This window comes from Carassius carassius, chromosome 4 (assembly GCF_963082965.1).
Source record: "Carassius carassius chromosome 4, fCarCar2.1, whole genome shotgun sequence".
NCBI classification, from domain to species: Eukaryota; Metazoa; Chordata; class Actinopteri; order Cypriniformes; family Cyprinidae; genus Carassius; species Carassius carassius.
The window spans coordinates 17,007,047-17,021,609 of record NC_081758.1 but is presented as its reverse complement, the minus strand read 5'-3'; the positions used below and the strand labels follow the sequence as shown (position 1 = coordinate 17,021,609).

Genomic DNA, 14,563 nt, shown 5'->3' with positions numbered 1-14,563 from the left:
GTGCGTGCTGTGTAAGGATGCATTCACGTCCGCTGGGAGTTTTGAGAAATGATCGTAAAAATCAAACCGTGTAATGTTTTCAGCGGGGTGGCAACAGGGGTGGCAAGGACTTCGTCGTGGGTGGCAATTGCCACCCCAACTAGCCCTCTGGCTCCGCCACTGAATCCACAGCCTTTTTATCTCCAGATCAAGCATTATAATGCGAGTATATAATATTGGAGAGAGTTTTACCATGCATCCTGCTGTAAATGGACGAGGTGCTAGCTATTTGAATACTGAATGGAGAATGATTGACAGCCGCAGAGGAGGGAAAACAAAGGTTTCCTTAAACTTTAATTCAATGATGTAAATAGTCTTCTGTCCATAACATTAAGCTATGGAATTGCTTCAGATGACTTTGAGAAATTATAATCAGACCCATGTCACCCAAACTGATGTGAAAAAAAAACGGGAGGCGCCGAAAAGCGCCATAGGCGCCGATTTATGTTTTTCTCCGTGGGTGCTCAAGGTAGAGGTCTTCTCGGGTCCTAAAAACTGTACCCGACCCGAATCGACTCGAATCACTACTTACCCGAACCCGACATGCATACATTATTTATTTTTAAAGAAAAACCCGACCCGAGACAGACCCGATAAAATTAGACCCGAGTCCGACCCGACCTGACGGCATTTCCTTTAGAACCCGACTGGACCCGAACGTAAACGGCATTTACATGTGCACAGCCTGCAACCATGCGTTTCTCAAAAATGCACTTAACATAGACGCGGCAGTAGGAGTAGCCTACGCGCTGAAGTGCTGAAATGTCAATCACACATGTAACCCATTACGTCCTTTAAAAGTTGGCATAATGTTATTTACCGGACCATACGATGATTAACATTAGAACCACCACAGGATAAAATTTACCGATGGCTGTTTCTCAAATATAACTTTTCAGATTACAGAATAACAGATTTTCAATAAAATATACAAAGTCTCCCAGTCATTGATTTTGACTAAACACCGATGACGACCCTGGATGTTTCTGTTCTACATATTCGTTTTCCCTCACCTTTTTCGCAATGTCTGTTATCGCCTCCATGCTTTTCTGACAGTGTCGCGTATTTTTCAAATTGATTGACAGGCCTGGCTTAACGACAATTCAAATACCGGTACTTGCATTTAGTCAAACATCCATCCACATGATGGCGCACTAGTTCTTGGCAAAGGGAGGGGGGTTGGTTAATGTGGAACTGAGTAAATAAATGCGTTGCGAGGCAACCGTGCTTATAGCCCGTTGCACGTAGAAGCGCTGATTTGCTCTCACACTTAGAAAAAATGAGAGAACGGTGTCATAGTTGTTTTAAATAATGCAATTTTGTTAAATGCCCAACATAGTTTAAAAGAATTCGGGTCTTCTCGGGTCCATTTGGAAAAGGCATATTTATTTTAAATTACCCGAGACCACTAATACCGAATCCGACCCGTGTCCGAGGTACTCGTTGGAGTTTTGGACCCGAACCCGCTCGGGTCTCGGGTCGGACCTCGGGTTTTCGGATCCAAGTGGACCCGTGAAGACCTCTAGCTCAAGGGCGCACGCCATTAAAAAAAAAAAAATAATAGACTAGGCTATTCAAAAAATATTGCATTTCAGAACCTTAGGCTAATGGACAGCGGCCGATACAAACAAACACAACAGCGTCACTTCTCAAAAATACAAACAGGATTGGAGATGAAAAGTTTAACTGACACGTTACCGCTAATGCGTTCAGCTTCTTGGGAAATTAATGTTTTGTAAATATTGATTAAAAACTATTGCGAAAGGACAGCGTTTCCATTAACCGATTGTTGCGACTAAAATAATGAGTTTCTGGGAATGTCTACCTCATTTATGTTTCGAGGTTTCTTTTGATAGTGGCATGGCTTTTCTTTGAGGTTTCGAATCCATTATTCATATAGGCTAAAAAATTTTTTTTTTATTTTATGTATTTAACAAAGAACTCGTATTCTGTCCAAAAGTAGGCTACTTTTGTGTCCATTAGTTTTTCCTCTTTTAAACCGTATATAGGCCTATACTTGAGCAGAAAAATGTTCCCATTTAAACCCTGTTACGAACTTTAAGGAGTCTAGGGAATGTACCGTAACATTTACATTTTAACGTACTGCTGGGTATGAAATGAGGTGGAAGAACATGACAGACAAAACTTTGAAAGAGAAAAAATACTGGACGTTTATTCACAAAAAGCCAAAGCCACTAGATCCAGTAAAATAACAATAATAATGTGCGCTATGTACAAGGTGAAAATGTAAACAAAATGGGAAAAGAACGAAAGCGGCGCCAAAGGAAAGAACAAAATATAAGAAAACAATCCTTAATCTAAACCTAAACTAACCAAAGCAAAATGTAGAAAATAAACCGAAATCTTCAGTGCATCCGGCACCTTAACTAAACTGTCTAACAAAAACAGAAATACAATGTGTGGCGCTCACTTCTTACCTAGTGTGTCTATACAATATGTACAGTGTATATCGCGATATACTGACCTGCGTTCTCTTCCCTCTGTACTACCAGCTGTTACTCAAGGTCTCATAGCGAACGAATAACATAGACAACACATCAAGATCAAAGCACATAGCTTATTATCTGAGAGGGCACTTGTGGTGGATGTCGATATATCAATATTATTAGGTTTGGCTTTTTTTATAACAAATCTGTCCATTTTAGTCTGATTAATGATTAGTGATTACGGAAAGCAGTAAATGATTACATACTCGCACGGCACTGTATAGTGGGGGATGGGACGTTTTCAGAAACGCTGTGATTGGTGGATAGGATATGGAACATGCATGCGACTGGTTATGTCACTGTCACTGACAACAACATAACCAATCACAGTGTGGCAGACGCTTCATAGCGCCAACTGCAATGTTTAATTTTAAATAAATGTAGCCTACTGGCAGTCTGGCACTCACTGGCACACGTGGGTGCTCATTTTCCGTGGGTGCTCGGTATTTTCCGTGGGTGCTCGAGCCCCGGAGCACCCACGGTATCGGCGCCTATGAAAAGCGCGATGTTTGCATCCCTGAATATGATTAAAGGCCGTGTTGCAAGGTTAATTTTTTAACAAATTTGTGCAATTTGCTTGTTAGTAATAAACATTTAAACTGTTATCCATTGTATTTTATGCTGTTGGGTATCACAAAATGGAATATAATACGAAAAAGTAGGTACTATCTTACAGCGGTCTCCTTTCCCCATAATGCATTGCATCACGTCACGTTGGGGAGAGAATTTACCAAAGCCTGCCTTGAGAGCATTGAGAGTGACTAGAGAGAGACGAGTAGTAGACGAGAGTATTCAGATAGCGCAGATTATAGATAAATAGATAAATACATAGATATATATAGATAGATAGACACATATATAGATAGATAAACAGACAGATAGACAGAGAGATATCGACCAACAGCGACCCAAACACACTCACTTCCCTACAGCACAAGCTTTTCAGCGCAGTTTCCATGGGACAGCACCCACTCAAGCACCTGCCAAACACAGCGACACACACGCGGCTACGTTTGCAACAACATTTTCACCGGTGGAAGAGATAAACGCTTAGAAACGTCCATATAGCAATATATATATATATATATATATATATGTGTGTGTGTGTGTGTGTGTGTGTGTGTACATATATATGTGTGTGTGTCGTTATTGTGCACTGCTACTCGTAGACTAGCTCCAGTGCTCATTGCTGCGATACTAAACGATAGCAACTCACCAGGACACTTCACCAACTCTCCACTAATTCTCCTCGGACCATGCATAGGCTTTGACGGACATCAGTTCTTGGCAATTCCTCATTTGCCCTCTCACGACTGGCTCGATCGAAATTACACGGCTGCGGATCATACATATTGGCTCTTGCCACCTCTTCCTCATCCCAGTCAGTCGCTATAGTTCTGATGCTGCGTTTCAAGGCAGGTTTTTGAGCTCGTAATAACTATTTCATACCACTACTAACGACTTTGTACCGTTCCAGGCAAGTTACGCCAAACTTTCTGAGCGCAAGGAATTGTAACTAGATTATTTATTTTATTGCAACGTTGCATTGACCTAAAATCGTTTTTTCAACGTGTACCACTTGCATAAACACTGCATCCGTAGGCAGTATTATCCGTAGGGACTGCCATCGTTGTTTCGCGTGCTGTGTGACCTCGGAACTCGGAGTACATCGATCTAGTACGAGACGCGAGTTCATGGGTGGGAAGTCACGGGTTTGATTGTCGTTCCAGTGCACTTTCACGGGTTACGGGTTGCCTGGAACGCGGCATCACACTAGACTGAGGCTACCTTTCCTCGACTTCTCCCCAACGTGACGTCATCACCGTGTTGCGTAAAAAAAACCGTTAATACCAAAAACTTACAAAATAGGTCTTTAAGTGGGTGGGGGTGGCCACAGGGGTGGCCAGGGACATAGAGGCACGGGCCTCCCTAGGCCTCCGTGTAGAACCGCCACTGAGTGTATTATGAGTGAATTAGGGAAATGTGCCCCTCAACTAAGGTATTTTCGTTTATAAATCCTTCATATAAATAAAAAGTCATGCATAGCCTACTGGACTCAAGCAAAGAAGAAGCGGTAGCCTATATTGCACAAAACATTGTCTCTAGTTCACCAGCAGATGGCAATGTGTTAACATGTGATGAACACATTCCTAGTTCGGCAGAAGGTAAATACATTCACCTACATAAATTGCTCAAACCTACAATGGGATGAATACTTCTTCTTTTCTGTTGATTAGTTCTGTTTTAATTCATCCAGGCCATTTTGAGATTATGGCAGGTAGTCTGTCCCAGTCTGAGACGGGGAGAATCCTTCTGCTAGTCACGGATGTGTGCTCTGGGTGGATAAAGATGGCATCCCGCTGATGTCTGTGACCTTCATGGTGGCTTACTCTTCTGCCAGCCACTGATTTCTGATTTAGTGCTGCTCTTGTCAGGGGCTGTGAGGTGCCTTCCATGCACTGAAAGAGCAACTCGAGGGCAAGTGGACAGGTGGGGTGAATAAAGAGCACAGATAGAAAAGCAAATAATGGCTTATGTGCATTAGAAGTGAATTTTTAATCTCTTTGTCTTCATACTTTTATATTCTTGTAAGGTTATGGCATCATTTTTGTGCTTTTGTTTTTTTATTTTGATGACAATCAGATACGAAAGTGCAGCATAATTGTGAAATGGATACACATGCACCCTTAATTTCATTCATAACTCAAATCTCCTCATCTTTGTGCATATATCACTGATTAATTAGCATACATTCATATCCATGGGACCATGCTATAAAAAATGAAGAATAAGAAAGAATGTCTTCAGTGGCCCTAAGGGAAAACTATTAACTGAAAGTAGATTTTTCAATGAACACTTTTGACAAAATCTCATTCATTCCATTTAAAGAATCTCCTAACTGTCATTATATTCTGTTTTAATCATGAGACACTTGTGTGTTTTGCTTAAGGTGATGAAATACACCAGTGAACAGAGCATGCATTCACATGGGGACCAGAGAGACAGAGGGTCTCTCAGAGCAGATGCTAAAACTGATGATGATGGATGTCTACATGGAGACTGTTGAATGATCAGGGGATCAGGCTCGTGGAGATTCTACATTTTCCATTGTTTCATGAAATCTTATATGCCAATTTACAGTGACAATTAGTCTCACACCAATGCAGGGTGACACTCTGAGAAAAGTAATCTAGGATTTTGCTTTTTACCAAGATTTTTTATGTTTCTCATGTTTTGCATTGTATATCATATGTTTTTAAAATAGTAGTGTGAAAAAGAGTGTAATAGTGGATAGATTTGTATCTACTACAGGCATTACACTAATTATTTGATATCTGGTTATGTTTGTCCAGGTCTGTCTGGATCTTTTGTAAACTGATATAGGCATTTGGTGAAGTGACAGTTGATGGTTCTTCTCACAGTTCAAAGGAATCTTTGCTAAATGGGAGACGGTCTGGCCATTGTATCGGAGAAAAGATCAAGATGTTTGTGGGCTGTTCCACCTCCTCAGTGGTAACAGTCACAAACCGCACAGAGATCAGGAAAAAAACATGGCACACTAATTGGTTACAATCTTGATTTAGATATTTGTCTCGAAGACACTATAAGCAGGTAAGCTTATATCCCTATGGGTTTAATGCTACTGTGCAATATCATAAGCAATCTCTGTCAAGTGTGTTGTGAGATAAACATAGCTATAATTATATTGGTGTTTTACTGTTACAGTAGTACAGCAAAGTGGTATAGGATCATGAGTAATGTATCCGATGTTTCTCAGTTTTTTCAATAATTTTACATTTTATGCATCTATATTAATATGTTATATCTGTCCAGTGACTAATGATCCAGGTAGATATCCAATAATAGTATTTATATTTTTCCAAGATCTGTAAAATGTTTCTAATTAAAAATTTTAAACTGGTCCATAATAATATTTATCCTAATAATATTTATTATTATTATATAATAAGTCATCATTTGCTCATTTCCATGTCATCATGTCTCATAACTTTCTTCAGGTGAAGATAAAAAAAAGATTACATTTTGATTACATTGTATTGAGAAAAGAAAAGAAAAGAAAAAAACACTGCAACTTTTATCAACATATTTTCTTTTTGTTCCTGAGAAGAAAGTCAAATATGTTTGAAATACCATGAGTTTAAATTTTTATGTGAACTATCCCATTAAGAGGTTTTCCTTTCCTGAATCCCTTTTTCAGTCACGTTGTTCTGTATGTTCTTGCGTTTTATCTTTGTAATCATTTTTTATCTTAATTAAGCATCTGCGTCAATTCAAACCATTACATTATTTTAAAATATTTTGAAACATATTGCACACACTTTTCAGTGTTGTGAGAATACATCAGAATGTATCTTTGGAAAGATATGTTGTGTTGAATATCCAAAAGACCATGATTGTATCCTTGATTGAGAAAAGAACAAAACAAAAAACAAGAATCAGGATTTGCGCCAGGCCATTCATATATATATAAATATGTGTGTGTGTGTGTGCATTTTATGATAATTTTGTCAGTTTACTTAATGTTGGGAGTAAATACTTGTTATACAATCATTAGACAAATTCCTATAGATTTAAATCTGGACAAGTGATTCATGTGCTGAAACATTGTTAGGCGTCTCTATTTAGAATCTCCTTCCAGAATGTTGCTTTAGAAAAAAAAGTGTCTGCTAATTTATATATTCACTTCAGACAAACATTAGTTTGAAATACAGCATATCTGTTATCAATAACCCTAAAATATGTGGACAATTTTTCATTTTGACCTATACTTTTTGTTTCTTTCTCATTCATCTTTAAAAATGCATATTGACTTGTCACTCTTGAATCCTCTGGCAACATACTGTACAGTACCCTCTATTTTTTCTTGCATAAAGATCACATTACTGAAATTCTTAAAATTATTTTATTCACCCACTTACATAAACCTTCCCAAATCTGTTGAATTTGGTAAGATAAACATTTACAAAAGCCATATTCCAGTAATAAGCACAGACAATAAGTTAAAACATATCACAAACATACCAGCAGATAACATTTTTTTTCTTATCTACACAAACACTCAAGTTCATTTTGCTTTATGTAAACAACTTCCTGATGATCTCGGTTGAAATATTACATGCATCTGAATCTGATTATTTGGAAATTGGCTCTTAATCCAAGCTGTTCAGTTCGTTACCTGAAAAATCACTCCAGTGTAGTGTAGTAAGTGCCTTAAAACAATCTGTACATGCACATGTGGTCCTTATTAACGTGTGCTTTTAAATGTAGTTTTTAAAAATAATATCACTGACCAGCGAAACAAATATGTTTGAAGTTGTTTTCTTCATATGTGAACTAAGAGTCAAATAAATACTCATAAATAAATAAATAAATCGCCATCATAAAAATCAATAGCTATGTAAGAAAAATGTAAAAAAAATAAATATGACCGAATCCAACACATGAATAAATTAAATACATTTCAAGCATTAAAACTATCACTACTGTCTAATTCTGCTGTGTCTAAGCATTGTCTGGGCTTTGTTGGGATTCCATCATCCAGTAAGGCTGCCAATTTGTAATTTCACAGTTATAACCTCATATCCTGAGTGCTCCGTGACTGTTTTTCAGGAATACTTGGGGTTTGCAGTGACAGAAAAGACATCTTGGATGCTCAGATTAGGTGAAACTCATCGAAACGGTGTGCTCAAGTGCTTTACGACGCAGGGAAGCGATACTAGTCCCTCTCCACATGTCACTGTCCGGGGAGCTACACAGCTGAGGTGAGCCGCTCACATTCGTGGGACCCGAGAGGGAAGCGGGCACCATTCCTGGAAATGTGGGTTGATACAGATGCGACTGAAGACCGGAACCATTTGACGATAAGCTGCTGGAAAGGCCCATGGAGTTTGGTGGGGGGCCGGCTCCGAGACTGCACTGGGACAGGGACTGTGCCATCGCCTGCTGTCGGCCCAGCGCAGGCGGTATCTGCAGCTGTGAGACTCCATGCATCCCGGCCGCGGCCCAGCGCGTGTCGTTGGCATGAAAAGAGCAAAGACTGTCGCCCATCGCGGCCGCAGACGGAAAGTGAGGCAAACCGTGTGTTGGCAGCAAAGTACCGGGCGCCCGGAAAACGTTGGTTGTCTTCTTGCGCTTCTTCCATTTTGCACGTCGATTCTGGAACCATACCTGAAATTAAAAAACAAAAACCAACACTTAGAAAAGCAAGCATTTCATTGGTGGGTATTAATTATAGTTATGTCGGCTACTTTTACAACTTTCTTTCAGAAATATTTTGCTATACTAAAATGCCTATAATTTATTATAAATGTAAGATTAATAAAAAAAAATAGGCATCAGTATTAGAAAAAGTTATATAAATACAAATACAATAATAAAATATAATAAATAAAAACATAAAATGTAATAGTTTAACGCACTTTTTTCTTTGCAAAAGCGTTTGTCGGTAAAAAAAAAAGATTTTTTAAATGCAGAACTGAGCCACTGTAAATATAGGCTTTGCTTGTATGCTTAGGTTTATAAACATGCACCCTATGAATCATCTGCTTTTTTTTTTTTTTTTTTTTTTTTTGACGCTGTGTAAAATGTAAAAAATTTGGCTACTGTCCTTACGGACAACTAGCATGCCATAACATGCGGGAGGGTAATTTCAAGAGAAAAATAGACAAAACAATTTCTATAACGTTTTGGAGACAGCCGGTGATAAATTCATGATGGCACCTTCTAGGAGACAAATAGTTTGATGGCCTCAATAATTCATCATGGAACCATGGTCATGAATTCATGGCGAAAATAAGCTCAGAGGCAGCAAACATAAATATTAGGCTACTCCTTATCGTGAGATCTATATTTTAAACATTTTGCTCTTACGATTTTGCACTTAGCTCATACGAATTATTATTGTCATTTCCGGTTATTGAAGCTTAACTATTAATTTTTTTAAACTAATTTACATATTTGTATATTAGGCTACTTATAACGACACAATTCTTATTCAGTTAGACCTATAGGTTAAAGCACGTTTTATAAAATATTGTCTAATAGGGTATAAATTCTGTTCACGCTAATGACATCTTTCCTTGAAGCAAAAATATGCACAGCTTGCCTATGTTACTAGTTTTTGTTGTCGTCATTTTTTTTTGAAAGCATTATTTCATTTTTTTAAATGCTATTTATTATGTTGTATTTTTGCACATTCAATACCGCAAATGTTTTTACATTTTAGCGCGACGACTGCGTTGATATTTAGCTATATTTTAGGCTTGACACCGTTTTAAGAGAATATTGAATAACAGCTTACTGTGCAATTTATGCAATAAATTGTTACGGATATTTAGAGAGGAAAAAAAAACTTCATTTTCATTTGATCATTTTTGTTCCGTTTGCCTCCGTTCATTTTTTTAATCTGTGTTAGGCTAATCACCAGCTGGAAAGCTCCGTTACGATGTCAAAGATGAGCAGGTCCACTCAGTCTCACCTGAACCCGTGATTCCGTTAAACCAATCCTTAATGCAAGTTCCTCTCTCATGAAGATATCAGGGTAGTGGGTTTTAGCAAAGCTCCTTTCCAGTTCGTTCAGCTGCGCTGGAGTAAAGCGAGTCCTGTGGCGTTTCTGTTTCTGTTGGTTTTGTTGGCCACCCGACTGATTATTCGAGATTTGCTGTTGCTGCTTCTCTTGGTCTTTGGCGTTGACCTGCAGCATTCCATTAGGATTGGATCCACCATTGCTTATATCTTCCCCGGGGAGCAGAGTGGTCCCTTCTACAGTCTCTGCAGCAGAATTAAGATCGCCGGGATGTCCAGAGTCAGTCCCCCCTAGTCTGCACTTCAAAGCCTCTCGGTGTCCGAGAAGCTCGGCTGCAGCATCCTTCATCCCTGTAGACGCACGAGTCAACAATTTAGTATTCTCTCCAAATGGCAGGAACATGTTGATATTGACATCATATATATATATATATATATATATATATATATATATATATATAAACTTACTGACATTTGTTGCACAAACAATTATAAACATTATCGCATTATTCAGTATCGCAGTCCAAGTTGATGGAGGAAAATTTATGTTTAATTAATTTATCTGACAGTTAAAAAACATTGCAATTAAAATGAGTACAGATTGAGACATCAATTTTGTCATCACATTATTTCACCAGTTTGAAGATTGAAAAATACTTTAGCTTACAGTGGAGCTGAAGACCGGAGTTTGGTGGCGATAACTCACCGAGGCGAGTATCCAAGAGGTCGGCATGAGAGAGCATTGCGCACTGCTGGAGTGCAACTGCTTCCCAAACTACTCTACAACTTTAACCCTTTTAAAAAGCGCACAGGGCTCAAATGAAGGAAAGTTGTCAGTGCGTTGAAAAAGGCGATTCCATGTATTATACTGTTCTTTAGAGAGATTGGGAGGCGCTTAATAGTTGGATGAGCCCGTCAGCTTCCACAAAAACGAGCCAATCAGAATTGAGGGTTGAATATGTCAGACAACCAACCACTAAAATCCACAAACCGGCTTCATCTGCAGTTGCTCTCGTTCATTTCAAATTTAATGCATCGCCCTCTTATTAGCTATACATTTTAAATGATTTCATAATCATGGAAAATAACCAGTGAATAATAAATAATAAAAAACAAATTCTGATAAAAATAGGCTTCACAAAGTCTAGGTGCGAAAGTTTAGTCTTTATATTACTTGACCGACTTGGGATGCAATATCTAAATACATGGAATAAGAGGCACTTTTTGTAAAGTCACTATTTGGTTGTAGCCCAACATTCGAGGTCGCTGGTCATATTTGCTTGACGAGAATTAGGGTTGTTGCAATGGGTTCTGTGAGCTGGTTGTTTTATTACCTTCATGTGAGTTACAGCTTAATTTGAATGGAATCCATCTATCAAAAACGATGAATTCTTTGAGGCAGCTAACAATACATCCAAGGTACATTTCCAACTAGTCATTTTCAAGTCCATTAAGCATTTGAAGTAATTAGTGCAAAAATTTATGAGCTTTCATATCAGTTATTACAGTGAAATCTGAATAATGCGTGGTAATTTAAGTGTTTAGATATAATGCAAGAAGGCGTTGCAAATCATGTTTGAAGAATTCTAATTCTATTTCGGTAAAGGCTCGAGGTGAAACGGGGTATGCGCACTGATGCCTCAGTTGTATCGATGTTTCATCAGCGCTGACGCAAGTAATTTGATTTATTTAATTCAAACTCGCTGACATACATTGCTTAATTTAATCCATTCAGTGAAAGCACATTCGCAGACTGTCAAGTTTTCAGCGTATTTTTGTGCAATCAATCAGTGTTCCCTTCGTATTGTGGCATGCATGTGCACCGGCAAGCCTTACCGAGAGTAGCCTAATTAAGAAACACAAAGGATGGGAATCTTGAATATCATCACTAAAGACCGTTCAAATCCCGTCATGAGCTTTTAATCGGCAATGAGAAGCTATGTCACTTATAGCCTACAACAGCTTTGGGGAACATCGCATAGGACATATTTTCCTGAAATGTATCTTGAACCTAGCTGCAAATAATAAATAAATAATCTACATAATCAAGGCGGTGGATGATATATTTTCTAATAGGCTATATATATATATATATATATATATATAGTGAGAGAGAGCGAGAGTGAGGGGTTGCCATTTACAATTGACTGTAATTAGAGATTGAATAATGTCCGTATCATTATTATTATTATTGCTATAAATGTTGACGTTTTCATATAACTTGATGTCGAATGGCTGCTTCTTGGTGTTCTTTTATTATTTCCCAGTACAATTTCTGCTGATACTTACAGATTCCATCTATGAGTTCTTATTTATTTTGTGTAAATGGCATTGCGCTTTGACATAGGTTGGATAATAGGTCCAAAGGGTTCACCATATAGGCCTACCGTGAAATAAGTGAATTGGAAAGTAACACAACGGCTCCTCCAATCAAGCAGACGCGACCCCTGTCGCATCTCATACTTCGATTAGACACGGTGCCCTCCATGTGGACCCGATTTCAACGTGAGTTATCTGGGGAGAATACAATTATGGCCCTAAATAAAATAATCAGCATTGGACGGCGATTACCGTAATGAAATGGAGCTTTGGTGAGTCACGGAGTGACTGGCCTCCATTACGGTCCGTAATGAGACTTTTGGGGGTAAGCACGACAATCATCTAAACATGAAAATGTGTTTACTTCGATGTCCACGTTTGCACTAAAATTTTGTTCTCGAAGTCTTAATGCAAGGTTTAGTCCTATCTTACAGGTGCGTAATTCAGCTCTGGGCCTTATAGCCTAGGCTTACGCAAGAAGTGTAGCCAATTTTACTCTAACGCAAAACATGGAACAGCTATATAAATAATAAGCTATTATTTTTTTAATAAATATAAATGAAACTTATATTTTGTCATTTTTGTTTTATATAAGCAGTGAACTGAACTCGGTTTCTTTTCTGAAAGGCAAAGGAATAGGATGTTAAACTAATATCGAAGATACTGCTATTAATTTAAAAAAGGCCTTAGTGGCTTTCCAGAAGGGAGGACTTGGGTCAGCGGTCCCTCAGAGTTTGCTCAAATTGAGAACATGTGCTAGTAGGCTAATTATTAAATTACAGCATTATCACTCTGCTAATGCAATTTAATGTATCAGCAAATTAATACTGAAAATAATTCGTTTCATTGACCTTGTACACTGCAAGACGAGAGTGAAACAGTAGCCTAATGCCTAAATGAGCCAAACCACCACGCCCCTTCCAAACAAAACCCGACGTGAACGAGTTTTCATAAAGCAAGACACTCGTTCACGTCGGGTTTTGTTTCATAGCCTATATTATTCATAGCCTAATATAGCTACGTACTTGTATTATACAAGTACATCTATATTAGGCTATGAATAATATCTCGCTCAAAACAGTGATTTTTATAATGTTTGATGTTACTGACGAAATTGTAGAAAAGTGCAAGTGAATTTGTGAGGACTCTCAGATACTTGATTGCGTTGTGTGGAAATTAAAACTTTTGTTTTAGTATACTGTGCAGCAAATAAATAAATAAATAAATAAGTAAATAAAATATTTTCTTCGTTTATTCTATTCGCCAATAGCTTTACCCATGTTAATTTAAAAATGCATTGCAGGTAGGCTACTCATTTTATCAATATGCCAGAAGCTTGGGATTCCATCCCATTCGAACTACAAAATTGCGCCTGAAAGTAAAAAAATAAATAAAATGAATAACCTGTATATGATAAATCTTAAAGGCTACTATTTGACTCCTATACTGATGATACAAATCCGGCAGTTTGCGCCCTAGCTGCGAGCCCATTATCTACAGACCGAGGCGGTTCAGCTCCTTTCTGCTCATTCCACTAATCTCCTGTCTCCACTCCATTTATTTGCCACTTCTTTGCCGCTTGTCCACAAAATACAACTCTAGCGCCTCCAAGATTAATTGATCGTCAATTTAGCCCTAATTCGGACCAAGTCAGGTGGTAAATGGTCTACTTTTCTTTGATTGTAACAGAAATGTATGCGGGTTGCATTGATACAGGGTTGAATTTTGATTATGTATCAATTACGCACAAACGAGATTCATCTGTTGAATAAATTGCTGGCTGATTTTTCTAATAGAGTTTGTAGATATAACTATTGATAATGATTCCGCACTAGTTCTTTCCAGATTTGCTTGCTAACTTTTCGGAATGACAGGACAAAATAAATGTTTCATGAAATCATCAGTGCGCGTGGGCAAACTGCCATTAGTCAGGTGCATTATGGGGCAGATCTTCTTTATGTTCTTTGCTCAGAAAGCCTGACATAGCTACTTTGTTAAACTTTGCGTCAGTTACAAATACTTTCAGTCGTCATTGTTAGCATATAGGAAACTGAACTCACCAAATGAGTTTTTCATCTGCTTTACACTGCAGCTTTAAGAAATGCAGAAAATCGAATTTGAAGACAGAGTTGCCCCAGTGGGAGCTTTTATTT

The 14,563-nt window shown here is 38.2% G+C and overlaps 1 protein-coding gene across 2 annotated transcripts; it reads right to left on the bottom strand.

Moving 5' to 3' along the window:
• Nucleotides 1-7,456: 7,456 nt before the first annotated feature.
• Nucleotides 7,457-10,931, bottom strand: LOC132130089 (homeobox protein orthopedia B-like). Of its 2 annotated transcripts, none has more exons than XM_059541746.1 (3): nt 10,798-10,931; nt 10,045-10,442; nt 7,457-8,735 (listed from the first exon to the last, which is right to left on the bottom strand). In XM_059541746.1, exons 1-3 carry the CDS (start codon nt 10,832-10,834, stop codon nt 8,226-8,228), a joined length of 945 nt encoding a protein of 314 aa, XP_059397729.1. In that variant the 5' UTR covers nt 10,835-10,931; the 3' UTR covers nt 7,457-8,225. The 2 variants fall into 2 exon arrangements, with proteins under 2 accessions (XP_059397729.1, XP_059397720.1); XM_059541737.1 differs by having other exon boundaries at nt 10,759-10,922.
• Nucleotides 10,932-14,563: the final 3,632 nt, after the last annotated feature.

What these genes read in the sequence shown, in the direction of transcription:
- LOC132130089 (XM_059541737.1), bottom strand. Translation starts at nt 10,834, where the DNA reads ATGCTCTCTCATGCCGACCTCTTGGATACTCGCCTCGGTGAGTTATCG. An exon ending in CTCCGGTCTTCAGCTCCACT is followed by an intron (nt 10,443 to 10,758) that starts GTAAGCTAAAGT and finishes GTGCGTCTACAG; the next exon opens with GGATGAAGGATGCTGCAGCC. An exon ending in TAACGGAATCACGGGTTCAG is followed by an intron (nt 8,736 to 10,044) that starts GTGAGACTGAGT and finishes TTTTAATTTCAG; the next exon opens with GTATGGTTCCAGAATCGACG.